Source organism: Phyllopteryx taeniolatus, chromosome 4 (assembly GCF_024500385.1).
Source record: "Phyllopteryx taeniolatus isolate TA_2022b chromosome 4, UOR_Ptae_1.2, whole genome shotgun sequence".
Lineage (NCBI taxonomy): Eukaryota > Metazoa > Chordata > Actinopteri > Syngnathiformes > Syngnathidae > Phyllopteryx > Phyllopteryx taeniolatus.
In genome coordinates, this window is record NC_084505.1 from 22641080 (window position 1) to 22668721 (window position 27642).

The 27642-nt window shown below is 38.6% G+C and overlaps 2 protein-coding genes across 6 annotated transcripts in view; both read right to left on the bottom strand.

The window, feature by feature from the left end:
- The window catches only part of cacna1ab (calcium channel, voltage-dependent, P/Q type, alpha 1A subunit, b), a 141512-nt gene extending 127056 nt beyond the window's left edge, over positions 1 to 14456 (bottom strand). The window contains exons 1-2 of the mRNA XM_061770677.1: positions 14321 to 14456; positions 8265 to 8585 (exon numbers count right to left, since the gene is read on the bottom strand). Coding sequence (XP_061626661.1) covers positions 8265 to 8581 — 317 coding nt within the window. The 5' untranslated portion in view covers positions 8582 to 8585; positions 14321 to 14456. The remainder of the gene's footprint in view (positions 1 to 8264; positions 8586 to 14320) is intronic.
- nacc1b (nucleus accumbens associated 1, BEN and BTB (POZ) domain containing b) overlaps positions 14357 to 27642 on the bottom strand; it is a 33616-nt gene continuing 20330 nt past the window's right edge. For 4 of the 5 annotated variants that reach the window (XM_061770681.1, XM_061770679.1, XM_061770683.1 and 1 more), the window contains one exon: positions 17360 to 27573. In XM_061770681.1, coding sequence (XP_061626665.1) covers positions 27260 to 27573 — 314 coding nt within the window. In that variant the 3' untranslated portion in view covers positions 17360 to 27259. Of the gene's footprint in view, positions 14496 to 17359; positions 27574 to 27642 lie in introns of those variants that run through there. The other variant, XM_061770680.1, reaches the window with a different exon arrangement.

A 27642-nucleotide genomic window follows, 5' to 3' on the forward strand; every position in this document is an offset into this window, starting at 1 on the left:
AGTCAATCACCGGACCTTAACCCAACAGAGGTTGAAGAAGAGACTGAAGGGAGAACCCCCAAGAAACAAACAAGAACTGAAAGAGGCTGCAGTAAAGGCCTGGAAAATCATTTCAAATGAAGAATGCAACAGTCTGGTGAAGTCAATGGGTCACATTTATTGCAAGTAAGGGTTATATAACATCACCAAATATGAAATGTTATTCGCTTTGTTAATTTAATAATGTCCGTTCCAATAATTTTGCTTACTTGAAAAGTGGGTGGCTTCAAGCAAAGGTGCTCTTTCCTGAGTTGTTTAACACATCTAGATGTAATTACCATGAAATAAAAGCTGGAATTCGGAACTTTTGTCTCATATTCATCGTTTGATCTGAAACCCAAATGGCTTCTGTATACAACAAAAACAAAGGAATTGACCTTGCCGTTCCAATTCTTTTGGAGGGGACTGTATATTCTTCAACCTCTGTGGAAAAACAAATTATAATAACAATATTTTAACATGACTTCTACTTTCTTTGTTACTGCATTGCGTGCATTACACAACCCCTTCGAGGCAAAGATGTCCACAGCAGGAACAACGAATGCCAATAAAACTAAACCCCAGTTGCATGAAGACCTTAAATGGTGTGCTTACTTTTTATTTTGAAAAAATGTGGATGTTTTAAAATGTTTTTGTATTTGTTTTTAATGATACTTAAAAATTTAAAATAAACATTTTAATTGGGGAAGAAAATTGAAAGTTAAAGATATTACCCCATTGTTTTATTTAAAATGTTTAAAAAAAAAAAAAAAAAAGCAAATGTTACACTAATTTTGTATGTTTTAATGTAAATTGAAAAGAATGTTCAAAAACGAAACAACTCAAAGGGAGTGTTTTTATGAAACAAAAATGATTTAAAAGGTAAAACACTTGATTTGTTTGATTTATATTTGTTTTTAATGGGGGGAAAATTATTTATTTTAATTTTAAAAGATTTGTGTTTATGATCTATTTTTTATTATTTTTTTATCTTTTCTATTTTTTTTTAAATATATTTTTCTAAGTTGAAAATGAAAAAAGGGAAAGTCACAATATATCACCATATATTATCGTTTATAAAATGCTTAAAAACATCAAAGCAAATCTTCACTATTACAATATATCACCCTATCTTTTTCTAAATAAAAAAGTAAAAACAATGTATTGGTTTAAACAATTAAAACTGAATGTCACAAAATAGCTTACTTATTTCTTTTGATTATTATTATTTTCAACAAGCAGTCCTCAGTGGAAAAAGCTTGGACATCCCTGCCTTCAAAATATAATAATGTACTTCATGAGCATGTTTGGCAATGAAAAGTAGAAAGCAGCAGGCGAGTTTGGGGGAGTTTTGTTTGTTATTGGAGGACGTGCTGTTATTTTGAGGACACTTTTTTTATTGATTTTTTTTTCCCTCTCTCTCTCATAACTCTGCCGAGCCAACTGCCAGTCTGGCTGCACATCTGACTGCTGTTTGAAGCTTCCCAAAGAGCCGCTTTCTAGCAAGCTGTTGCCTCTCCACACAAAAGTGTAGCTCTCTCTCGGACGCTTTGCTTTATTCTTGTTTAGAAATTGGAAAAAGAGGTGGCGGACAGTGTTTTCAGCACATTTTAAAAACACACTGACAGCTTTCCAAGGCCTCCCGGAGCTGTCCAGAGTGCTGAAAACGTTCAAGCCAGCTCTCGCCATCTGTCCAACGCTAAGAAGTGTAAGCGCTGGCTGGCTTGGCAGGTAAGCTCGTGTTCTTCTCGGGTGGCGTCGGTCTTTTTGGAAGCACCACCCTGTCCCGCAGGAGACAATTTAGAATTTAAAAAGTCTAACTCAACTAAAACTGAACTAACAGTTCCCGCAAAGAGGGAGATTCCCTGCACCTGTAAAATAAAGTGCTCACGGAAAACACTGCTGACTCGTCTTGGTGTTTTTGTCCTGGGGTGCCAATGTTTTTAGCCATGACTGTTTTTTATGATGTATATATTTGTCCTTCTCTCATTATTCTGAAATTTAGCAAATAGAAATAATTTTGGGAATCCTAATTGACTGAAAACAGTGAAGGTTTAGTCTGTTAGCCAGGGGGGAAAAGAAAAAGGAAAACCAATGTTTTTAGCGATGACTGTAGCTGTTTATTTAATTCTCAACTGGTTACATATACTCTACTGATACAAGTATTGTTTTTTGCAATATACAATGCTGCTGACTAGTCTTGCTGCTTTTGCTCACATTCATATACTGTATAGTATGCATAGTAAACTATAGTTTTTTTTTTTATTCTGAACTGCTTTTATATATTGTACAGTACATTTTTGGTAACTACAATTCTGCTGACTATTCTTACTGCTTTTGTTCACGTTCACATCTTCAAATATAGTATTCATAGCATAGATTTGGTATTTATTTCACTCTCAACTGCATATGAATGGATTATACATTCAAGTTTTATTTTTTATTTTTATTTTTTTTACTACCCACAGTGCTGCTGACTATGGTGACAGCTTGACTCGACAACAGATTACTGTATTCGCTTTACGTTTTATGAGGTACAATAAGTTGAATCGGATGGTAATTAAGTTTTTCGTGGAAAATTAATGACAAGTCGGACCAGATGGAAGGCGGGACACCCTCCAGGAACGCATTGTGCTCAATATCCAAGGCTCCGGTATGCCCGCGACCCTGGTGATGATAAGCGGTACAGAAAATGGATGGATGGATGGATACTGATGATAGACATGTCTACCAAATGATGGATGGATACAAGACTAAAACTGACATTAAAAAAAAGCTGCTTCATAACAAGCCATTATATCAATGTACTAAAGCGATCGTCCATGTTTTCCTCGAGTCGTGATTGTGCGCGCTGCGTCATGTGATTCCCGTAAAAAGGCTGCAGGCATGATAAAAGCCCATGCCCACTCCCACTGCCAGAAGCACGGCACAGTGTCGGGAAAAAGGAGGAGGCAGAGGAGGAAGAGCAAGGGGAGGTGCGCACAATGACAGCCGACCACAAGGCGGTTGCTCGGCAGGAGGACGTGACGCAATTGATGATGACGATGGAACCACATGATGAAGGTGAGGATGTTCCTCTGCTATCAATGCAGCTGGTGAGGATGAAGAGGATGCTGCATGTGTGTAGGCGTACACACAAGCGTTCACGTAGGCAACCCCCGCAGGAATTCCTGGTACCGCCCCGTTTGAGACCACCCCCGCTATAACCCCCCCACAACCTTCCTCCTGCCATCCCCGTGCTCTGATCTCACCCAGTAGGCTGAGAGCACGCACACAAACACATGTAAAAGCTATGTAAATATGGAGCATTTTTGGTGCCAAAATATCATTAAATACATAAAGTCAGTGGTGGGAAAAAATATATAAAAATTGTCAAAATTTCAGTTCAAATTTCGTTTTACTTCATGGGAACACACTTGAGGCTAACGTGATAACCAGATGTATTTTCCTTCACAGGGACACCGCAACACTACTACTTCTCCTAAAATACAAGCCCAACTCGTGCAAAAAAAAGACAACGGACACAAAATGTAATTCTAGAATTCCTTTCAGAGGAAAATGAACAAAAAACCACGAGGCGGAGGCAAGAACAGAAATGGAAATAATGTATTTAAATGTGTTGTTCATGTTTGTGACGTTATATTATTTCACATGTATGTTTGATATATTTCCTGTTTTTATTTTAAATTGAAGTACATTTATTAAAATGTACATTAATTTCTCAAAAAATGTGAATCGTTTATTGAAATGCATTTATCAAATATAAAATAATTTGTGAAAATGTTTCAATAAATTTAATCAAAAGTAACTATTAAGTAATTTATTGAAATAGCAAGTGAATTAGTGAAACTAAAAAAAAAATTTGTGAAATACAAGCGTGGATTGAGTTGTGTGAATTCCTTTTTATAAATTTACTAAATTGTTCACTGATAAATAGACTGAAAAGTTCTAAGACAGGAAGCAACGTACAGGATGTTCCACCCATCTACTGTTTTACCCATTTTGTAATTTAGTTGTTTTGTTTTGTTTTTTACACTTTTCTTAACCTGTAAAGTGTCTTTGAGAACATTTTAAAAGCGCTACACAAATGAAATTATTATTATTACTATTACTATCTCCCTGGACAGGAAAACAGTGAGCAGATCAACACAAAGGTGAGCAGATGATAGACAGAACTCCCAATCTAGCAACGAGACAAACAATAGCGGAAAACGAGAGTCTTGTTGGGAAATGGTTGACGTGGTAGCCAAAAACAGCTGACACAGCACTTTGGTTTTAGTGCGTGTGCGTGCGTTTGTGACGGGCAGGCAAAGTAAGCGAGCTGACGTAGCGTCCAAGCTAATTGGACGATTGCTCTTTCCATTCTCTCTTCTTTTTTGGCCACTTCTTCTCATGCTGCCGTATGCATTGATTTGTTGCTTGATGGGAGTGGAGGGGAGGATGAAGAAAAGGAGGAAGAGGAGTGCCTCAGCAAATGTGAATGAGGTGGATGGGGTGGGAGGACGTGGGGGCAAAGAAGAGCTGGCGAAACAGAAAGTATTGGAATTTATCTAGCCATAGTTAGGTCCATATATATTTGGACATTGACAGGTTTGTTTTTATCTGTTTTAATGAAACCTGAAACATGAGGTTCAGACTCTTGGCTTTCATTTGAGGGTGTCCATGTCCATATTGAAATTGGCTGAAGGGCTCCTTAACATGTGCGTAACGTGTGTGTGTGTGTGTGTGTGTGTGTGTGCGCGCGTGTGTGCGTACATACCGGGTGATTCAAAAGTAACTCCCTATTTTTATTAACTACTTGTAATTTATTTCTGAACGATAATTCTTACAAGAAATGAACATGAGAAGAAAGTGTATTGCATGTCGTTTTATTTAAAATGTGATATGGTCGCCAGCATTAGCCACCAGTTTGGGAACCGCATTAACTGATTTCACAAGCGACTCTTGCGGGATGGAAGACATAACTTCTCGTATTCGCCCTTCAAGTTATACATATACACATACACACACACACACACACACACGTTGCGTTTTATTATTATTATTTCTCAGAGATTGGCACCTTTGAAAAGCAAATTCATAATGGCTGCTACCAGTTACAACCCCAACTCCAACGAAGTTGGGACGTTGTGTTAAACATAAATCAAAACAGAATACAATGATTTGCAAATCATCTTCAACCTATATTTAATTGAATACACTACAAAGACAAGCCACTTAATGTTCAAACTGATCAACTTGATAGTTTTTAGCAAATAATCATGAACTTATAGCTAGAATTTTATGGCTGCAACAGGTTCTAAAAAAGCGGTGGGTGCCATGATTGGGTAGAAAAGGAGCTTCCCTGAGTTGCTCAGTCATTCACAAGCAAAGATGGGGCGAGGTTCACCTCTTTGTGAACAAGTGCGTGAGAAAATAATGGAACAGTTGAAGGACAATGTTCCCTCAACGTACAATTGCAAGGAATTGAGGGATTTCATCGTCTACAGTCCATATCATATTTTCGACAAAACAAGATGTATGCTTGAATTAAAAAGTAAATCATTCTGTCACCTTATGAAACACTGTTTGCAAATGTCTGCTTTTCAATATCTGGACATACGCTAATTTTTGAAAGGAAGTCAGCCAGGTGCCGGTGAGAGACTGTAAAAAATATATATACATTATTGCATGATAATGAGTTTGTCTTCGTTTCTTTTTTGTGTAGTTGTTATACTTTATATACTACATTTCCAACAGTGTTGTCTGTTACTCAAATCAAAAGGTGACCTTATAAGCAACTTATTTCTTCTTTAATAGAGCTAGAGATGAGCCACAATGTTTTTAATATTCCTTTTCTCTGATGAAATACTCATATTGTATTCATAATGTTACAAAAGGTTTGTGCTTTTCTGACAATAAACCAGACTTTTATAATGCATTGAATAATTAGATAAATAGATATCATCATCATATTATGCCAATCAGAAAGCAGGTGACCCTGAGTGGCAGATCAAAGAAAGGAAAATATATGCAGCATCCTCACACACTAATTCATCACCTTTTAAAAAAACAACAACTTGTGGTTTATGGTCACCGCTGCGTTCAAGGCAGCTGGGAAAGTAGAGTGTCATTGACAATTTACGAGGACTGCTGATGTCAGCGGAGGAATTAACTAATTGCTCGTATTGTTATTTGATTCCAGAAAAGGCGCTGTCGCTGCACTGAGACTATTAGCTGATTGTGAGACTGACTGCAACAACACAATGCAACACAATCAACACAACGCAGAGCAACAGCAGCAACAACAACAAAAAGGTGTCTTTCCAAGCAAAATAGAAAATCAAATTAAAGTGCCGTCATGTGAAGAAGCCAATTATCTCATTTCACTTCACGTGATCGTCTTACATCATTTAATTTCATACGATGGACTAAAAACTTGCATTTTGTCGCTGTCACTTAACTTCTCAGTGCCATTGAGACATTATTACAGTTTATAAGGCAGTTCTTTTCTGGGAATCTGGCGACATCTAACGGTATTAGTAACAACTACATCACTTCAACAGACGGACAAATATCCATCCATTTTCTGTACTGCTGATCCTCACGAGGGTCGCAGGAGTGCTGGAGCCTAATAGCCTACTATATTTATAATAATGCATTTAAGTGATTTAATTTAATCATTGGGTAGATTTAATAAATGTATTTATATTTGGGATAACTATTTTATTATTATTGAATTAAATTCTCATTTTATCCATCAAAATGTAATTTTGGTACACACACACACACCCCAAAACCCTAACCCTAATCGGATACCCGAGCCACCTCATCTGGCTCCCCTCAATGCGAAGGAGCAGCGGCTCGATACTGAGCCCGTCCCAGACGACCGAGCTTCTCACCCTATCTCCAAGGAAAAGCCCGGAGACCCTTGGGAGAAAACTCTTTCGGTCGCTTGTATCTGCAATCTTGTTCTTGAGGTCATGACCCACGGCTCGTGACCATAGGTGAGGGTAGGAACGTCGATAAGACTGGTAAATGGAGAGCATAGCCTTTTGACTTAGCTTTTGACCGATACAAAGTCCACATTACTGCAGACGCTGCACCGATCCGCCTGTCCCCGTTCCATTCTTCCCTCAGTCGTGAACAAGACCCCAAGATATTTCAACTCCTCCACTTGGGGCAGGATCTCATCCCCGACCTGGAGAGGGCACGCCACCCTTTTCCGACTAAGGACCAGGGTCTCAGATTTGGGGGTGCTGATTCTCATCCCGGCCGCTTCACACTCGGCTGCGAACCGCTCCAGTGAGAATTGGAGATCATGGCCTGATGAAGCCAACAGAACCGCATCATCTGCAAAAAGCAGAGATGCAATACTGAGGCGCCTTGGCAGCGACTACAAATTACAAATTACACAATCAGTGACAAAGGACAGCCTTGGCGCAGTCCAACCCTCACTGGAAACGAATCCAACTTACTGCCGGCAATGCGGACCAAACTCTGACACCGTTCGTACAGGGGCCCCATGGGTGCACTATTTCAACATACATTTGAATAAAAGTCTCATGTAAGTAGTTTTATGGCGGCACGGTGGCCGACTGGTTAGAGCGTCAGCCTCACAGTTCTGAGGACCCGGGTTCAATCCCCGGCCCCGCCTGTGTGGAGTTTGCATGTTCTCCCCGTGCCTGCGTGGGTTTTCTCCGGGCACTCCGGTTTCCTCCCACATCCCAAAAACATGCATTCATTGGAGACTCTAAAAAATTGCCCGTAGGTGTGACTGTGAGTGCGAATGGTTGTTAGTTCCTATGTGCCCTGCGATTGGCTGGCAACCAGTTCAGGGTGTACCCCGCCTCCTGCCCGATGACGGCTGGGATAGGCTCCAGCACGCCCGCGACCCTAGTGAGGAGTAGCGGCTCAGAAAATGGATGGATGGATGGATGGATGGATGGATGAAGTAGTTTTATTTTCCGATATTGAAGCGCAGTATTAATGTTGAAGCTAAACTTTGAATACATGAATTACCGTGGCTTACAATTATATTAAATACACTTTTTTAGGAATAAAACCTCTGCCCCGTATTCAGTGAACACTCGGGCCTACTACGCTACTGTATTCTAATGTTGATCATTATGGTGGTAAAGTGGACCCCGGCTGTTTGCGGTGTATCGGGATTGGGCCAGACCGCGAATAACGAAAATACATGGATGATTGACGCCCATTGCATTGAAACTTTTGGGGTTTCATAAAAATTGAAATAAATAACTCACTCCCATCGCTTTCTCCTGGCCTGCGGCGTGTTGAGCCTCTTGTGCTGCTGGTGGGCCAAGATGACGTCACGGTGGACCACCAGCGCCCCCCTCCTGCGCACCGGTGGGACGGAAGCGTCGCCCTGACCGATCCCGACCAAGGGCGGCCTCCCGTAGTGCTCGTCGGCTCTCACGTTGTACGCGGCATGGAAGTAGGTGGGGTTGGGCCCCACACTGCTACCGCTGATGGGGGGCGGCGGGCAACGCGGGGCCAGCTGGGACCACCGCCTCGACGCCACCGCATCACCTGCTTGGTCCTGAGAGCTCCGGGGCCACATGGAGCTGCACAGCAAGGAAAGAGACCTTTAGCATCTATAAGTAGGGTTTCAAGGCCAGGTTACGGTTTCAAATTAGGGTTTTATGTTAGAGCTTTGGGTTAAAAAAAAAAAAAAAAAAAAAAAAAAAAGGGTTCGGGTTTCAGGCTTGCATTCGTGTTTCAAACAAGGTTTAGCAATCCAAAGTACCAGCCATGGTTTAAAGTTATGGTTCAAATTAACGTTTCGAGGCAATGTTGGCGTTTCAAGTTAGGAAAGCAAATTAGAGCTTCAAACTAAGGCTGTGGTTTAAAAGTAGGGTTTCAAGATATTGTTAAAGTGTCAACTTAGTCTTTGGGTTTGGGGTTTAGGGTTGGACTTTCAATGTAGAGTTTCAAATTAGGTGTTTTGATTATGGGTTGAAGGTAGGGTTTTAAGACAGTGTTCAGGCTTGAAATTAGGATTTCAAACTTAGGTTGTGTTTTCAATTTAAGGTTTCAAACAAGGGTTACGGTTTTAAAGTACAGTTTCAAGGCACGATTAACATTAAAAACAATTTGGGATTGGGGTTTCAGGATCCACTTTGGGTTCAATTGTCAAATTAGGGTTTCAAATTAGGATTTCAAGACTGGATTAATGTGCCAAATAAGGGTTAGGGTTTCACTGCCGGGTTAGGGTTGCAAATTAAGATTTCAAGACATGTTTAGGGTTCCAAGTTACAGTTTCAAGACGTGTAATGAGTCCAGGTTAAGATTTCAAGTTAGGAATATGGTTTAAAATGAGAGATTCAAACCAGGGTTAGGGTTTCAAATTAGGAAATTCATTGTGGTAGGGCATTACATCTATGTACACACGGTATACGACATATGTTATATTATATATTCCCTATTGGAATACGGCTTTCAAGTCAGTGTTAATTGGTTGGGATTTGCGTGAAGGGTTAAGTGTTCAGTCTTGTTTGAAAACAGACTAAAACATCTCCTGCTGCTGTCAGTGTCGATGATTGTCCATCATGAGAAGGACAATTGTGTGTTTTTCCCGCTGCTGACAAGGCGAACTGCGGTGCCTGGCTGCTGGTGTTAAATCAAAACAAATGAACGCCACTCCAAGTACACACAAGAGACACTGATGAGACATTGTGCACGCTCAGGACTGCGCAGTGCCGCGCCTTAGGGGTGTACTGTGCGGGCAGCGGAACAAGAGTGAGGCACTTGTCTGCAGGAAGCAGCGGCAACGAGATACCGAGCACCCGCCGCGCGTCTGGTTTCAAGCCAGGCATACGGTTTTCGAGTTTCGTTTTCAAAACGTTCGCTTTGGTTTTAAAATAAGGTTGTATTTAATAGTTGGGGGGCCTGCCATGAATAATGTTTCAAATTTGGATTTCAAGTCAGAGTTAAAGGTTTTAAGTTAGTGTTCGAAAATTGGTTTAAATTACTACTACTGTACATTATGGTTTAAAAGTAGGGTTATAAGGCATGGTTCTGAGAATTTCAAGAATTGATAAGGGTTTCAAATTAGAGCTTCGAGAATTGGTTAGGGGTTAAAATTATGGTTTCTATACAGGGTTTGGGTTTGAAACTACAGTTGCAGTTTAAAAATAAAGGTATAAGGCATGGCTATTGCTTCATGTTAGGTTTTGGAGAATTGGTTGGGGGTTTAGGTTCTGGTTTCAACAATTGATAAGGATTTCAAATGAGGGCTTCAAGAATTGGTTAGGGGTTCGAGTTAGGGTTTCAAGGCAGGTTTAAGGTTTCAACTTGGGGGTTTCGCCTTCAAATGCTGCCTCTGAAGGACGCAGACCGTGGGGAAACATTAAGAGTGATCTCCACATGCTTGCTATTGTCTCACTGCTGTCACTGTTTGTGCTTTTCAGTGTGTTGTGCTTCTGGACATTTTCATTTGTGACAACATCTGCTCTTTTTTGCCTTTCTTTGACAGCCAACAGTAAATCTGGACTGTCCCAAAACCACACAAAAACAAGATGGATGAATGGATAAGGGTTGCACAGTGAAGATGGAGAGGTTGGTAGGATCCAGACTTTTTCCTCAGATCAGGTCTTTTGGACCCAAAACAGTCAAGTTATTTGTGTCGAGAGGCCCTTGGAAGAGAAGCACATGTTACACAACTCACTCATCCATATGAACAATAATAGACACAGCCAATCTCATCCACACGCCATCCAGGGAAGGAGATGTGATAGACTTCCTCTGTGTTTTCAGACATGGCTTCGAGAGACTTTTTTTGTGGCTTTACTCATGATATACATGTCTACCAAATGTCATGTTGCTAAGTGAAACTAGCTTCAGTGGCTGAATTTTTAAAAGGGGGGCAAAAAATAATAATAATAATAAAAAAAAATAATAATTTAAGTTTAAAAAAAATAATAATAATAAATAAATCAACCGAACATACATTTTCATTTGATCAAATTTTGCTTCCCGGCTCCACCCATGCGCAATGACCAAAACTCGAAACTTTACCAATTTAAAGTCGTCTCTCTCTTGAGATTTCGTAGCAATTGAACTAAATCTCTAGAAGGAGATGGTATTTGAAGGACCAAAAATGGCCACAATGACACTAAAATGGCCGTGTAAACCAAAATAGCTCGCGTCCTGTGTTTTCAAGCATCTGTTTTTGAGGCTTTTTTTTTTTTTTTTTTTTTTTTTTTTTTTAAAGTCTACCTGACCTAGACCTGGTCATCTCTAAGGATGTTGAAATTCCATCAATTGACATTAAGGATATGCCTATTTTGAATCATTTTTGCCTATTCTTTGAATTACAGATTATTCCAAAAGTTCAGACAACCTCTATGTGTATAAAGAAAAGGTACATAAATGACAGTACCGCCACTACGTTTATGGAGACCATTGCTGTGCCACAAACTGTGAATGCTGAGACAGTTGATGAACGTTTGGATAAATTCACCTGTGAAATCTCAAATGTCATGAATGGTGTCGCTCCTATTAAAACTAAGGCAATCTTGAGGCGACCTAGAACACCATTGAGCAGCACAATGATGGTAAAGACCTCTAAATCAAAGTGTAGGAAAGCAGAAAGTAAATGGAGGAAAACTAAACTCCAAATTGACTATGACCTCTTCAGACAGTCTTTGTAATTTTAACCAAGAGTTAGTCAGGGCTAGACGGCAACACTTTTCTGAAATCATCAGTAAGAACTTCAACAATACTCGCACTCTGTTTGCTGTGGTTGACAAGCTCACAGCTCCCCTGAATCAGATAGCTCCAGAACTCCTAACGTCAGATAAATGCAATGAATTTGATTTGAGTGAAAAAATACAATCCATCAGGTTAAATATTAGCACAAATCAGCAAAATGATAAAATTACACTACATATTAAGAAGCCACACAGGGAAAACTCTATTGCCATGTCAGAATTTGATACAGTTGACCAAAAAAATGTGGAGAGAACACGGTTCAGCAGCTGAAACCATCGATGGGCTATCTTGACTCAATACCATCTGACTTTTTCAAAGCTATTGCGAAGTCTGTGCTAGCTGATTTGTAGCAAATAATCAATTGCTCACTTCAGTCAGGTGAGTTTCCTAAAGCTCTTAAAGTAGCTGCCATTAAGCCTCTGCTAAAAAACGGAATGCCGGACGCTTCCATTTTAGCAAGCTATAGACCCATCCCAAATCTCCCTTCCATAGCCAAGATTGTTGAGAAAGTTATTTTTAATCAACTCACAATTTCTTGAACTTAGATGGACTTTTTGACAAATTTCAATCAGGTTTCTGTCATCACAGTACAGAATCTGCTCTAATCAAAGTGCTAAATGATATAAGGTTGAATACTGACTTGGAGAAGGTGTCAATTCTGGTCTTGTTGGACCCCAGTGCGGCTTCTGATACGGTATATCATAATATATTGCTGAAGAGGCTGGAAACGTGGGTAGGATGAAATGGAACAGTGCTTAAATGGTTCAGGTTATACCTGGAGGAAAGGAGTTATTTTGTAACCATTGGAAGTGTTCAATCTCATCGAATGGCAATGACCTATGGGGTCCCTCAAGAGTCAGTTCTTGGACCCCTCCTGTTTAGCCTGTATAAGCTACCCTTGGGTCAAATTCTTCAGAACTTTAATTTTGACTATCATAGCTATGCAGATGACACACAGTTATATCTAGCAGTCTCTCCAGATGACTACAGTTCAATTGAGATGTTGTGCTACTGTCTAAAACAGATAAATAATTGGATGAGCCAAGATTTTCTTTAATTAAACCACAACAAAACTGAGATAATTGTTTTTGGCCATAAAGAAAAGAGCATTGCTGTTAGTAAATACCTGGAGTCACTCGCTTTAAAAACCAAAGACCAAGTCCGAAACCTTGGTGTTCTGATAGATTCCAACCTGACTTTCAACAGTCATATCAAATCAATTTCTAAAACTGCCTTCTACCATCTGAAGAACATATCCAGAGTGAAGGATTCCATGTGTCAAGCAGACCAGGAGAAGCTCATCCATGCTTTTATCTCAAGTAGACTTGACTATTGTAATGGTCTTCTGACTGGACTCCCTAAAAACAGCTGCAACTCATTCAGAATGCTGCAGCTCGGGTTCTGACCAGAACAAAGAGGTCAGAGCATATTACTCCAATTCTAAAGTCTTTACGCTGGCTTCCAGTCAGCTTTAGAATAGATTTTCAAGTTCTGCTACTGGTCTATAAATCACTAAACGGTTTAAGTCCTGAATACATGAATGAAATGCTAATGGCATATAAACCCAGTAGAGCTCTGAGAGCGACAGACCCACGTCAAATAGTGGCGTACCGAGTCCAAAGCAAACATGGTGAAGCAGCATTTAGCTATTATGCTGCACACAAATGGAATAAGTTCCCAACAGAAGTGACGTCAGCCCCAAGTGTGCATATTTTTAAGTCCAGGTTAAAAACTCTTCTTTTTCCCCATGCTTTTTAGAGCATTTCCACTTTTAAATATTTATTGCACTGTACGCTGTTTTAATTGTATTTTTATTTTTTCTCTTTGTTTTAAATGTTTATAAGCTGTTTTTTTGTCTTTGTTTTTAAATGCTTTTAATCATGTAAAGCACATTGAGTTACCTTGTGGGTCAGCTGGGATAGGGTCCAGCATGCCGGCGACCCTAGTGAGGATAAGCGGAACGGAAAATGGACGGATGGATACTCATGATAGACATGTCTAGCAAATATGTTGCCAAGGGAAACTGGCTTAAGGGGCTGAATTTTCGACACACACAAAACAAACAATAAAACAGAGTCCAAACTTTCTTTTGGCCGATTGGAGCCAAAATGGCAAACTTTTGTGTCTTTGTTTTCAGGCATGACTTCTTGAGACATATTTGTGGCTCTACTGCCAAAAAGAACCTACAATGGCCAATTTGAGTCAAAATGGCAGACTTCCTGTGTATTTTCAGGCATGGCTTCTTGAGACTTTTTTTGCGGGCCCACTTATGATAGACATGCCTACCAAATTTCATCCTGCTAGGTGAAACTGGCTTCAGGGGCTGAATTTAAAAAAATTCTCTTGGGGCGCTAGAATTAACCTACAATGGCCTCTGAGTCAAAATGGCAGACTTCCTGTGTCTTTTTGGCATGGCTTCTTGACTTTTTGTAGGTCTATTCATGATAGATATGCCTACCAAATTTCATGCTGATAAAATAAAACTGGCTTCAGGGGCTGTATATATTTTTTTTTTTATTATTATTTTTTTTTAAGCTCTTGGGGGGGGGGGGGGGCACTATCTAGATTGATAATTGATTATTCTTACCCGTCTGTCAGGTGCTCTTTCGTCTAGTAAGTTCCAGGAGGACCGTCGTGGACCTTCTTCTACTTCTACTCCCCCTCCTCAGCAGCGGCAGCGTGCAGGTGGTGATGCAGGGACTGCTGAGATGCGGCGGCACAGACGAGGAGAACAAGTCCATGGTGTTCACGTGGGGAACATCCTGTCAGGAAGGAGGCTCGTGACGTTTGTGTGCATGGGGGAAAAAAAGTGTTTTCCTCTGCAAAGGTCGTTCAAGACTGGCTGCTCGCCAGAGGCTTGACTCACACCCTCTCTCTCTGATTCTCTCTCTCTTTTTTACTCCATCTTCTCTCATCCCTCCTCCTCATCTTCTCTCATGAATCAAATCTGACTGGTAGAGGCTACTTCAAACTAAGAACGGTAGTTATGAAGGATAGCCAATCCATAATAGACTCCATAACATCCATTCCATAACAGACTGTACAGTCATACTATATGAAGTGTTAACAATACTAAATATGGGCAGTCCTTCCTTTTTGCCTCGTCATCCTGAGAGTGAAGTCAGCCAAATCCTGCAGAGACATTTATATACTGCACGTGATAAAAATGAAATATATATGTTTGTAGCTTTTTAAATTATGATAAAATATATATGTATATTTGTTCACACAAAATTCTTAATGAGGATTTATCTTTAACAAATCTTAAAATTGTATTGAAAAAAAATAAGTACACTTTTTATTTGAATGAAAAAAAAATATATATATATATATATTTAAATGTGTAGGATACATATATTAAAAGACAAACAAAAATAATGAATCACAATTGTATTTTTAGAAATAAAGATAAGAATAAAAAGTTTAAAAAAACTACATTGTAGTTTTAATTAAATAATTTAGACTACACATACACACACACACTGTATACATCTAATAATAATTTATACATTATTGTATTTTTAAAAATATGTATTAATTTGATTTCTATTAAGGAATTTGTATTTTTTTCTTATAAATATACACACATACTAATAATATTTAATAATAGATTTAACAGACTAAAAAAAACTTCATTATTTTATATGTACTGATTTTATTCTTTATAGTGTTTTGTAGTATTTTTACACTATTCAGATTAATATTTGTTCAAAATATTTTTCACATGACTACTCAAAAGACTAAAATATATTTTATTTTAGAAATATGCTCCATATAATAGCTAAAAAGACTACAAAATATTTAATTACTTCATGTTAAAATATAGTCTAGCCACCACCAAGAAGTATTCACAATAATAGCAGGTGAACCTAATATTGTGGAAAATGTATTTTTCAATTTGCAATGCGTCGTGTATGCAGAAAGTAAAAAAATGTCCCCCTCTCTCTTTTTTTTTTAATGAGCCTGTTTCGGACTGTTGGGCCTTGGTGGAGGTCTGCCCCCTTTATGAGGCAACATTTTAGTAGTTGCGTGTGCACTTTTATCATCTCAGTGCCCTCTGGCGACACCACATACTCACTTTTGTCTCCACGTGTGACAAGCTGACTCAGCACATGCACGCACACACACACACACACTTAATGTGTGTAGGGTAACATTTGACCATTAAATGAGGTTGACTTTCTGCAGCCTTTGTGTGTGTGTGTGTGTGTATATATATATATATATATTTTATGATGTGATATTTCCAAACCTTTTCCTGGAAAACACTCACTTGAAACATTAACCCATGCCTGAGAACCCTACTCTAAAGCCCTAATTCAGGCTTGAAACACTATTTTAGGGCCTTAACCCTGTCTTGATATCTTATTTTGAAACTCTGACCCTTAACACAGGCCTGAAACACAGGGTAGCTAGAAAGGAGGCAGCTGGTCCAAGGCAGCGAGGATTTACGACACTGAAAGGCACAAAAACAACAAGAGTTCTACCTTTGGCGAATGTACGGCGAGGGATCTTAGTTAAAGTAAGCCATTTGGAACTAAAAAGAAAAACATTTTCCGGAGAGAGAAGTGGCAGCCCAAATGTGCCAGCATGCTGTCTTTCTGGTTCAATAGATCAAATAATAAAATTTGATTTTTCATTTGTTGGACTATTATTTCAGAATAGTACAAGGAGTAACGAGTAGTTTCGGATTCGGAAGTCATTTGTTACTGTCAATATGAATTGCGAATTTGGATTTAGAGGGCGAGGCCAAGCCCTAATTGCTTGACATCCTAATTTGAAACAACTCTGTAACTGTAACTCAGGCTTTAAAACATAAAACTATCTTGAAATCCTACTTAATACACCCCTAAAATTGTCTTGAAACCCTAATTTGGCACCCCTAAAACCATGTCTTCAAACCCTAATTCGGCACCCCTAAAACCATGTCTTCAAACCCTAATTCGGCACCCCTAAAAGCATGTCTTAAAACCCTAATTCGACACCCCTAAAACTGTCTTCAAACCCTAATTTGACACCCCTAAAACTGTCTTCAAACCCTAATTTGACACCCCTAAAACTGTCTTCAAACACTAATTTGACACCCTTAAAACCAACTCTCCGAACCCTTATTTGACACCTCTAAAACAGTGTCTTCAAACACTAATTTGATGCCCCTAAAATAGTGCCTTGAAGCACTAATTTGACACCAACAGAACAGTGTCTTGACACCCTAATTTTACACCCCTAAAACTGTGCCCTGAAAGACTAAATTGACACCCTTAAAACTGTGTGCAGAAAACCTATTTGGACAACCCGAAAACCGCGTCTTCAAACCCATATTTGACATTTAAAACTTTTCTTAAAACCTCTCATTTGAAACCCTAATTTGACACTCTAATGCCGTCTTGAAAGCAAATGCTGTCATTTCTAGTCGTTTGTGATAGATGAAGGAAAATTAAGTTCAAAACGTCTGCAGTCAATGTCACATTATTGACCACACGGGGGCAGCAAAGCCTCACCAACAGTCCATGAATCATCAACAACTCGGTTTTTTTTTTTGGTTTTTTTTAAACAAACATTTGATTTTTATTAAGATCATATCATCATTGTTCAATCAGTCTGCTTTCTTTTCTCTTTACAGTAGTTAATGTGCAATTATTATTTTTTATTATTATTAGTGGGTCACAGTTAGGAATTCACAAGTCATTGGCACTTCGAACACGTAGGGGTCATGAGGGGGTTTTCGGGGTTAGGGTACTGACATTTACACGGGCCTCGTGTTGGCGTGGTGAGTATTTGTCACTGCATTTATTCTTACTTGCCCCTAATCGACTACTTGTTTGTTTCCTGCGTGCTGCTGAGTAATGAAGAATAAAAAGCTCATGCTGATCAGTGCACGTCCAACAAACTTCCATATGTGATCATGAACACTTAATATTGACATATACTTAAACTGTATATTTGTATTTATCTATATGTATTGATATAGCGGAAATGAGACAGAAAGAACACCAGAGACGAGCATCATTCACGGTTGCTATGGCGATGTGTGAGGTAAGACTGTGTGTTTGCATGGACTCTCAGCGCGGGTGGCCGCATTGCTTAGTCATCGCTTTGCAAGGAAAAAAAGTCAGATTATTACGAGATGGGGGAAAAATCAATATTTTTTACATGAATTTGGTTGGAACTCAGACTTCGATACGTCATAATTTTAAAATAAAAATTGTAGTATTACAACAAAATCCTTATTTTAATTTTTTTTTTTTATAAAATCGAAAATCAGAATAAAAGTTTTCAAAAATTGCAATGAAAAAAGTCCTAATTTTACAATATTAGTCAATTTTGTGAGGAAAATGAGAAAATCCCAATTTTATGACAAAGTCATAATATTACACTAAAGTTATGGGGGAAATCCTATTTTAACGAGAAAATTGGGAAAAAAATACTAGATTAAAGTCAAATATGCTGGAGGAAAAAAAAATTGGGGGAATAAAAACTAATTCTGAAAGATTTGGGGGAAAAAAAAAGTCTTAATATTAAGAGGGGGTAAAAATTCACATTTTATAAAATTGGAATTACGTGCAAAAAAAGTTTATGTACGGTGCTTTTAGAAGAAAAAGTAATATAAAAAAATAAATCCTTATTTTAAAATAAAAGTAAAAAAGGAAGTCTGTATTTAAAAAAAAAAAACGGTCAACTTTGAGAAATAAATTATACTATTAAGTGGAAAAAAAATGTAATTTTCGTTACAATTATGGGGGACTCGTCAATCAAAAAGTCATACTACTAGAGTATAGTCAGAATTCTGCAAGGGGAAACAAATTAATTGAAATTTTTACATGAAAAAAAATAATTTTATGAAAATATTCCTAATTTAGCATAAAAATAAAACTAATAATAATAATAAATAAATAACTATGAGAAAAGAACAGAGTTTAAAATCTGAATTTTAAGAAGAAAAAAAAGTTTTTCTTTGGCCAACAACTACATGCCAATATTTTTGATAGCAAGGGGAAAAGCAATTTAATTTGTTTTACCAAAAAAAGATGTAATTTCACAAGGGAAAAAAAATACTATTACTAGAAGAAAAAAATCTGAATTTTACAATTAAAATATTTTTTCCCTGAATATCGAGGACCTAGCAGAGCGTCCACATTACCCGCCATAACATCACAAAATGGCTGAGAGCTTCCGAGGTAACATTTTTTTCATTTTCTAAAAAACAAACAAAACAATTTTTTGTTTGAAAAACTGCATTGATGCGCAAAGCCGAGCACACACACATCCTGAGGGTGCGACGGAGTGTGTGCGCTTCCGCTTCTTCAGAGGTTCCCATGTACCTTAAGTGTGTTTGTGTGTCTGTGATTTGTCTCTGGCGTGCGGGATAAAGTTCGGATCCTCCGCCATTCTCAAGTTTGACCAGTTTGCTTAGTTTGCTTTAACATTCACCACATCGCCACCAGGAGGTCCCGACACAAGAAAAATCCACCCCATGTCATGAGAATTTCAAGTCAAATTGAAGACATTTTAAGGCCACTACATAAATCCCTCAGACTGGGCCATATTTTATATGATCATGATATTTACAAATTTAGAAAATTGGGCTAATATGCTTCCAAGTTAAATGAACGATTGTTGGTGGTCAAATTTCATTAAATCCTTGAAGGTCTTCATTTTGGGGGAAAAAAACTAATTGAAAATGTTTTAAAGATCAACAATCATTTCAAAGTATTACAGGAAAGTATTAAGAACTGGTCTTTTATGCAAATTTTCAGTACACGTCGGGATTGAGAAAAATCGGAATTTTAATCCCACTAACAAAGTCACAGGAAAAAAAAAATCGTACAATTCCAATTATCCTCCTTAATTTTATGAGAAAGTCGCAATATTAGAGAAATTCCACCAAATCCTTTAGAAAGATTTCCAAAGAAAATACAGCCAAGTTGTTAATTGAATCAGTGGAATTTTTAGGACATTTTCAGGTTGATTTAAGGAGAAAGTATTATTTCTTATAAAAGGATAATAAAGGTCTTTCTTTTGGAAAATCTAACAAAACTTTGTCAAGATCAGCGATCAGCTAGTGAAAATAAAAAGGGCTGAGGGCGGCGTTATGCAAATTTTCAGTCTGGCGTAAGAATAGTCCGAATTTTTTAACCCAAAAAAAAGGTCACGGGGAAAATTTGTAAAATTCCAACCAGCCTCTTAAATTTTATGTTATTAAATTAAGTCATGACATTTGATATAGTCACGACATTTGTCGTAAGAAATTTTCCTCAAATAATTTTCATACATTTGTTGGTGTTCAAATTTCATCAAATCCTTTACAAAGATTACCAAAGAAAATACAGCAAAGTTATTAATTGTCAGTGAAATTTTTTGAATGTAGGATTTAGTAAAGGATGAACGTTTTCCTTTTGTAAGAGCTAATCAAACTTTGAAAAGATCAGCGCTCATCCAGTGAAAATGAAGAGGGCTGATACGTTAAAATTGACAATGTTGATTCTTTGAGATGGCATAAAAAAAAAAAAAAAAAAGAAATTCTCCTGAGAAAAATCAACAGGTAATCAATCACCTCTCTCAGGCAAATCGTCGCGAAAACAAAATCAGGAAAAGATTTCTGAAGAAAATGTAACACAGTGGCATTTTAAGACCAAAGAACGGCAAATTTAAAGATGATACATCGCTTTCTAAGCATAAAGAAGACCATTTTATAAAAATCAAGATTTTACTTTTTATAGATCACCCTGTCAAAGTAACGGGAGCTGACTGATCCGTTAAGATCATTTTCGGTCCAAGTCAGGATTGCCAATGTTTGCGGGGTGGATTTTTCCTTTGCCATTCATTTCTCAAAGCTGCAAACAGGTAATTCATAATTTTTTTTCTCTCTCATACTACAATCAACAAAAGTCGTAATCTTTCTTGAACATTGGGGAAAAACAAAATGGGTGGGTGGGGGATGGGGGGGGAGGGTTTGCTAACGAAATTGTTTTAATGTTCAGTCCTCAAGTCTTGAGTGTCCATTTTACAGTAAACAAATATCATAAAAGAGGAAACAATGTATCAAAGAGAGAATAAAAGTATAAAAAGATAGAAAACAAAAAATAAACATACAAAAAACTACCCCCCAAACCCTTGTCCTGTTACATCCTCCAAACCGCCAACAGGAAGTGACAAAGTGAGCTAGCTCAGAAAGGTGCAAAGGGTGACATCTAGGGCTCACCCAAAGGTGCTTTCTTAAAAGTTCAACAAATCCAAAATACTCCAAACTGTGCTCTTTCGTCACTTTAGCGCCTCCATGTGGATGGGCGGCAACAAACAGACGGACGGACGGGCGTAGAATTTCGCTATTTGGTCTCGGGGCGCTTTTTGGAGTTGATTGGATTGCATTAGCGTTTACATGAGAGCTCTGCTTTTAAGGTGCGCGCATAAATACAGTGATCAAGACTTTTGGAAAATTATTACAATCATAGCTTCAGGGAGCGTCGCACTCCGGTGGCAGCGAAGACCACATTCAGGCAGCAGCGCCGCTTTCAAGTAAACTCACTTTGGATTCATTGATTATTTTGTTTGTTTTTGTCATTTGTTAAAAAAAAAAAAACAGTCAGACATCTCGTAGCTTCCCCAAAATTCTGACTTTTTGTCTAGGATAACAAAGTCATATTTTATCACAATAAAGTCGGAGGTTTGCGAGAAAAGTTGTATTCAAAGAAAAACGAAACATTTGTAAGATTCTGGCTATTCTCGTAGCAATACAAAAGACGCATTTTAAGTCATAATATTGCAAAAATAGTCATCAGGAATAGAATCTTAATTTTGTGAATAAACTTGCACATTTTAAAAGATCAAGTGGAAAAAAATGAAAAAAAAAATCCTAATTTTATGGAAGTAGTCAAATTTGCAAGTCATTAGAATAACATAAAATCTCACTCGTCCCGTAACATTACAGTAGAGTAAAATCTGTCGAGACTAAAGACTAAAGTATCATTACAAGAAGTCATAATATTAGGACACAACTAAAGAGTAGTCATGACAGAAATCCAAATTGAAATGACAAAGTTGTAAATTTGCAAGAAGTTATGACAGGATTTTAAACCCAAAAAAAGTTATACTAATGAAAAAAATACAGCTATGATAAAGTCGGACTTTTATGACAAAGTTCAAATATTATTAGTGGAGTCGTGAGGAAAAACAATTCTAATTTGAATAATTTAAGTCAAATTTTATAGTTGAAATGAAAAGTCATTTTTAAAGAAAAAAAAGCATTATGAGAAAAAAGTCATACCATACAATCTGCATTTTATTTACAAAAATGAAGTCCTAGTTTTGAGACACAAAAGTTAATTTTGTGAGAAAGCCTCCAATTACAAGAATAAAGTCATTAGGGAAAAAATTATAATTTTCTGACAATAAAGCTGTAAAGTCAAGTAATCGAAGAAAAAAAATTAGCATTTTCCTTAGCATTACAAGTCACATTTTACAAGACTTGGTAAATCATAATTTGACGAGTCAGAATTTGTAAGAAAAAATAAATAAAATCACATTTTTACATAGTCGTAAAATTTGCAAGAAAAATATTTCATAAGTTTAAAAGTCGTACGATGTGGTAGTCATAGGCCATTACGAGACTGGAAGTCGTAGCTTAGAGAAAAAAAACTCATAACACGAGTGTAAAAAGTGTAAAGGTACGAGAATAGTGTCATTTTAAAAGACATTCAAACGCCTCGCAATCGTCCGTCCGTCCGCTTTCTAAGCACCGCGATAGCTGTAATAGCAAAAAAATTAAAAATAAAAATTTTAAAATCCCACCCTCTCCCAGCACCCCAGTCATACAATGATGCAACAATATGTGCTTCTCTTTCTCTAAACTACGATACAACTAAAGGCCGTCTCGGCGACTACGTCGTACACGTGTTAATTTTTAGTAGGATCTTACCTCTCGACGGCTACAAGCGCAAATGTAAAAAAAAATAAAAATAAATGTAAAATTAAGGAAAATACTTCTAGTGAGATGTTTACAAACAAAGCTCTTCAGAATTCAAACTCCCGCTTAGGCCCAACTCCCACAAATTTTACGTCCAATTTTTGGTTCTTTGTGGGTCAAAATGGTCAAATAAATGAAACATCTCAAATGCTGCGCTAGTCGAGACTAACTAACATTTTGTGGCATTTTTCATGTTAAAATGACAACGTTGTCATTCAAATCCCTTTTACAGCATGTGAAAACAAAAAGGCTTAAAAAGCCAGTATTTATTTGTCTGTGTAAATTCACAGAGCCTTTGCGGGTTTGCGCATTCAGATAATTAGATGAGTGGTGACATCAGAGTTAAACATCACATTTGTTGGAGGTTTTCCGCCTAGGACTACATCGAAACTTGTGTGGGTTGACTCCTACCCCGCACTGGTACCTTTGCCAATTTTGTAGGATCTCCGTGTGAAAAATGGTTAAAAACATGTTACAGACATGAAAAATAGCAGGTTTTTTTTTTTTTTCTGTATTTGTTAAAAATTTTGTCTCGTATAGGGCATCTTCATCAGTTTGGCTCAGAAACATCCAGATTTTAAGGTATTTGCTGGGGTCTGTGTGAAAGTCACAGGCTCCTAAACCAACCTCTGATGTGCCAATTTTACAGGTTGTGTGCAAAAAAAATATACACCGTCAAAAGCATACTTTTTTTCACCATCTGTGTCACATAGCCGTCCTCTTAACCTGCCATTTTGATTCACAGTCATGTGGATTTCAAGCTCTTTGCTGTACCTTTCACACAGAACCCAGATGGTCTGTTACAGCCATGATGCGCCCATTTTACAAGCCCTCCAAGTGGAAAAAACTGTCAAAAACTTTCCATTTCCAAATGTTTGGTCTTTCAGACTCTGTAACACCTACAGGCTTAAAAATGGCATCAGGTAAACAACATAAGCCACTATTTTGACCCAGAAACCTCTGCATTTGAACCTCTTGGCTGTGCCTTTCACACAGAACCAAGACCGATGATAAAAAAAGATAAAAATGGCATTAAGTAACTGCCTCCTTAATCTGCTATTTTAGCTCAAAAATAGCTGAACTTGAAGATCTTTGCTAGGTTCTGTGTGAATTTCAATTTCAGCCTCCATAAAACAGGCATGGTTAAAAAACGTAACATCTGGATTTAGAGCGTGTGGATGTGCCTTTCACACAGAACCTACATAGTGTGTTATAGCTCTGATGGGGCAATTTTCCAGGATCTTTGTAAAAATATGTCCAAAACTCAAGTTTTCAAATTTTTCCATTTTCAGTCGTGGTCACGTTAAAAACCGTCTTCATCTGCCATTTTGGCTCAGAGTCATCTGGATTTAAAGATGGGTTCCGTTACAACTACATGCAGAAATTTTACAGGATCTCTGTGTGGAAATCTGTTTCTGCAGATATTCAAGTTCACCGTTAGACCTTCACGCTTAAAAACGATGTGTAAATGTCGCCTCAAGCCGCCATTTTGGCTCAGAAACGTCCAACTTCTCATATTATTTGTAATCACATTTTTGACGCAACAAAAAATTATAAAGATGCCGATCCTGGGATGTTTACTACCAGAAGCAGCAAGATTCTTCTGGAAGCTTGGCCTTCATTGTCATCATCATCATGATGATTGCAGTGCTTAAAACAGACAAGAGGCACCCTTATGCTCAGCTTTTTAGTGCAATTCCAACATTAGCGCATGCTTAAGTTTTGTCATTTTTCCACCTCTCAGAGCGTCCGTTTAAAAAATAAAAAACGACTGCAGAGGTTTTGTAACCAAACATACAGGTGTTTACACTGGAGACTCTTCTTCTACGCATCTCTTTTGTCTGGATTGTGACTGCCGCAGTGCCTCTTCGTCTGTCCTGGGAGATTCTTTAACCCACACACACACACACACACACCCCTCCTCCTCCTGCTCCTTATTTTCCTACTCCCTTCCTTCAAGTCTGGCATGATTAGAATTCGCTCGGTTCAACCGTCTGGTCAATATCGCGCTTGTGATTGGTCGCCAGCCACGGGGTGGGGGGTGGGGGGGGCACATAGATGTTCCTCATCATTTTTTTTGCCTTTTTCTTAGAGAAAAGGTGTGGTAAACACACAATAAGAAAAGTAAAAGCGAGAAAGTTCAATTCAAACGGATAGAATACGACGCCTTGTTTCTACAGTCGAATGAACATAAACATGACTTTGGCGCATACGATGTGTGTGTGTCCGTGTGTGCGTGTGAAAGGCAGACAAAAACAAAGACGCCACCCACGCAGCATGTGTAATCGGCAGCCAGACACACACACACACATATATATATGGAGCGTGTAGATGGCACTCTGGCTGACACACACAACATAAAAGGAGACGCGGGAGTGTCTGAGGCGATGCATTAATATGCGCGCACATATTAGGCAGTCATAATGTGGATTGTGTCTGGGAGGCGGTCTCACTCTGTCCTCGTCTTCCTTGCCTGTCGACAATGGCGAATATATAAGGTGGTGCATTTAAATCAGCGTACCGGAATAAATGTGGGACCCTAACCCTAAACGTACCAGGGAGGGAAGGGGGTGGGCAACTTCCCGGTCAGGTTCTTATCCCATAAAGCTACTTTTATTAAAAAAAAAATAAAAAATGTAAATAAAAAATTAAAAACTGACAAAAGAACAGAAAACAATCAAACACTTTTGCATTAAAATAACACTGGCCTATTATCATAACTATAAAACACTGGTGTCGATTGGACGGCACCTTAAAGGTTAACTCTGATTCTGGTTTGACTCGAGACACTTTTTTTTTTTTTTTTCCCCCACAAAACACAGAGACACTGACCAGTCCTGCGCTCTCAAACGCAACGCTCAATTGGAGATAAGGTGCTCAAATTTAGGAAAAATTTTAGAATGTTCAAAGGTTTAGTGGAAAAGGGAGTCCGATCAGAACCAAAACACCACCTAAATGAAAGAGGGCGTGTTTGGAGGTTCCATGTGTAATTTTGTTACCATAGCAACATTACAGTAGTTAAAGAAAAAAAAATCCCTTTACATCTTACGGCACTCGCCTCTTTCACACCACCCATCAAAGACAGTCTTTTCTCTGGTCACCCTACTGTGCGAAAGGTACAGATATGGAATGGGGGTGCTGGAAGTCGACCCGCAAAATCGCCGGCTTCCGACGTCATAGGAGAGGCGGAAATGCCGCCTGCGTGTAAGATGATCGCGAGAAGCAGTTGCCAGGGTCCAAAGTTTAACGCTAGACACTCGCTGCTTAGCATCATGTCGCATCGAAAGAAATAGTCGCAGTTTCTTCAGTGTGTTCTGTGTGAAATGGCGAACAAATCCAGGCCCTACTGACATGTCAATTTTGTGTCAAAGAGGCTAAATTGGAATTTCACCCCAAAAAATGCATGAACACATAATTTTATCGACTTTGAATTTTGCCTACTAATGACAATTAAGCCTATTTCTCCAAGCAACACTACACAAAAACCCTGCTGCAATATTATCAAAATAACGTAAAAAATAGGCATGTTCGATACCACTTTTTTTCAGACTGATACCAGTAGGAGTATTCATTCTTCAGTATTCACCGAAACAGAGTACCAATGCTACTAGTACTTTTGATACATAACATTACTTTCAATTAATAAAGCTAGATAATTGCGCACAAAGATCTTTCTTTCTTTATGACATACATGATGATTCACCGATATGTCACACTGTGGCAGCGTAGTACCCACTACTGGCGAAGAGGGCTTCCTCAATTAAAAATATATTTTTTTTGCCTTTAGTATCGGTGGCTGGTCTCAGTAGCCTTCACGAGCACTTTGAAATTAAGCCAGTATCGGCCCGATACCAATGACTGGTATCACCTATCCATGTTTAAAAAAAAAAGTAAAAAAAATGTAAAGAAAGGTAAACAAACTCAAGTTGTTCTTTGGGGCAAACCCTCCACGAATAACACGTACATTCAGTATGACTTCGATGGGGAAGAACACGGGATCAATTTCGGCAGGAGAAGAACCATAGATTGTTGCCATTCCTTCGCTGATCTGCGTGGATGGCATAGGCAAATGTCGGCTCTCCGGTTATTCACATGAAAGGGGTATTCCCCCCAAAACCTGGGTTCATAACCCATCGTTAGCTACTTTGGATTTTGACCTCCAGATAACAAGACGATTTCTCATGTCACCAATGCCCAAAAATCCCACCGTAATTTTGTCGCAATAACACGTAAAAAAAAAAAATTACTTTTCAATTTAAAGGAAAAGTAAACAAACACGAGTGGTTCTTTGGGGCAAACCCTTCACGAAACGCACATACATTCAGTATGAAGGAGGGGGTAATACGGGATTGATTTTGCCGCGATGACGCTACATGCAGACAAGAGAAGCCCACTTCCTGTCCTGGGTATTATGGTACATGCTCCGTTTTGTGGGCTGGCAAGAGAGCAGCAACAAGCAGAAGGAAGTGATGCTAAAAAGGAAGAAAAACATTGGAAGCGGCGACAAAGTGGCCGCACTCCGTGCTGCCGTCTGTCCAAACATCCATCTGTCCGTTCACTCACTCAAAACAAAGTGCTACCATCTCCTCCTCCTCCGCCGTCCTGGAGGGCGTCGGTGGCCGTCGCCCCTCCTTCATTACCCCCGGTTGCTACCTCCAGGGAGGCGGCGTCAAAGCCCTGCTCACCACCTAGCCCATCGGCCTCCATCTTGACGTTGTCAGCCAAGAAGGTAGAGTAGGCGTCGCTGTCTGCCATCAGGAGTTTGAGTTTGGGGATCCAGCTCTTGCGGACTACGCGGCGGGCATTGGTGCACATGTCGGCAGCGATGGCATTCATCTCACTCTCCCGGAAGCTGGGCGCAAAGTTCTGGCAGTAGACTGGCAAAGAGGAACAAGAAGAAAAAGACGATGAAGAGGATCTTTCAGAGATACGTTATGATATCGCGT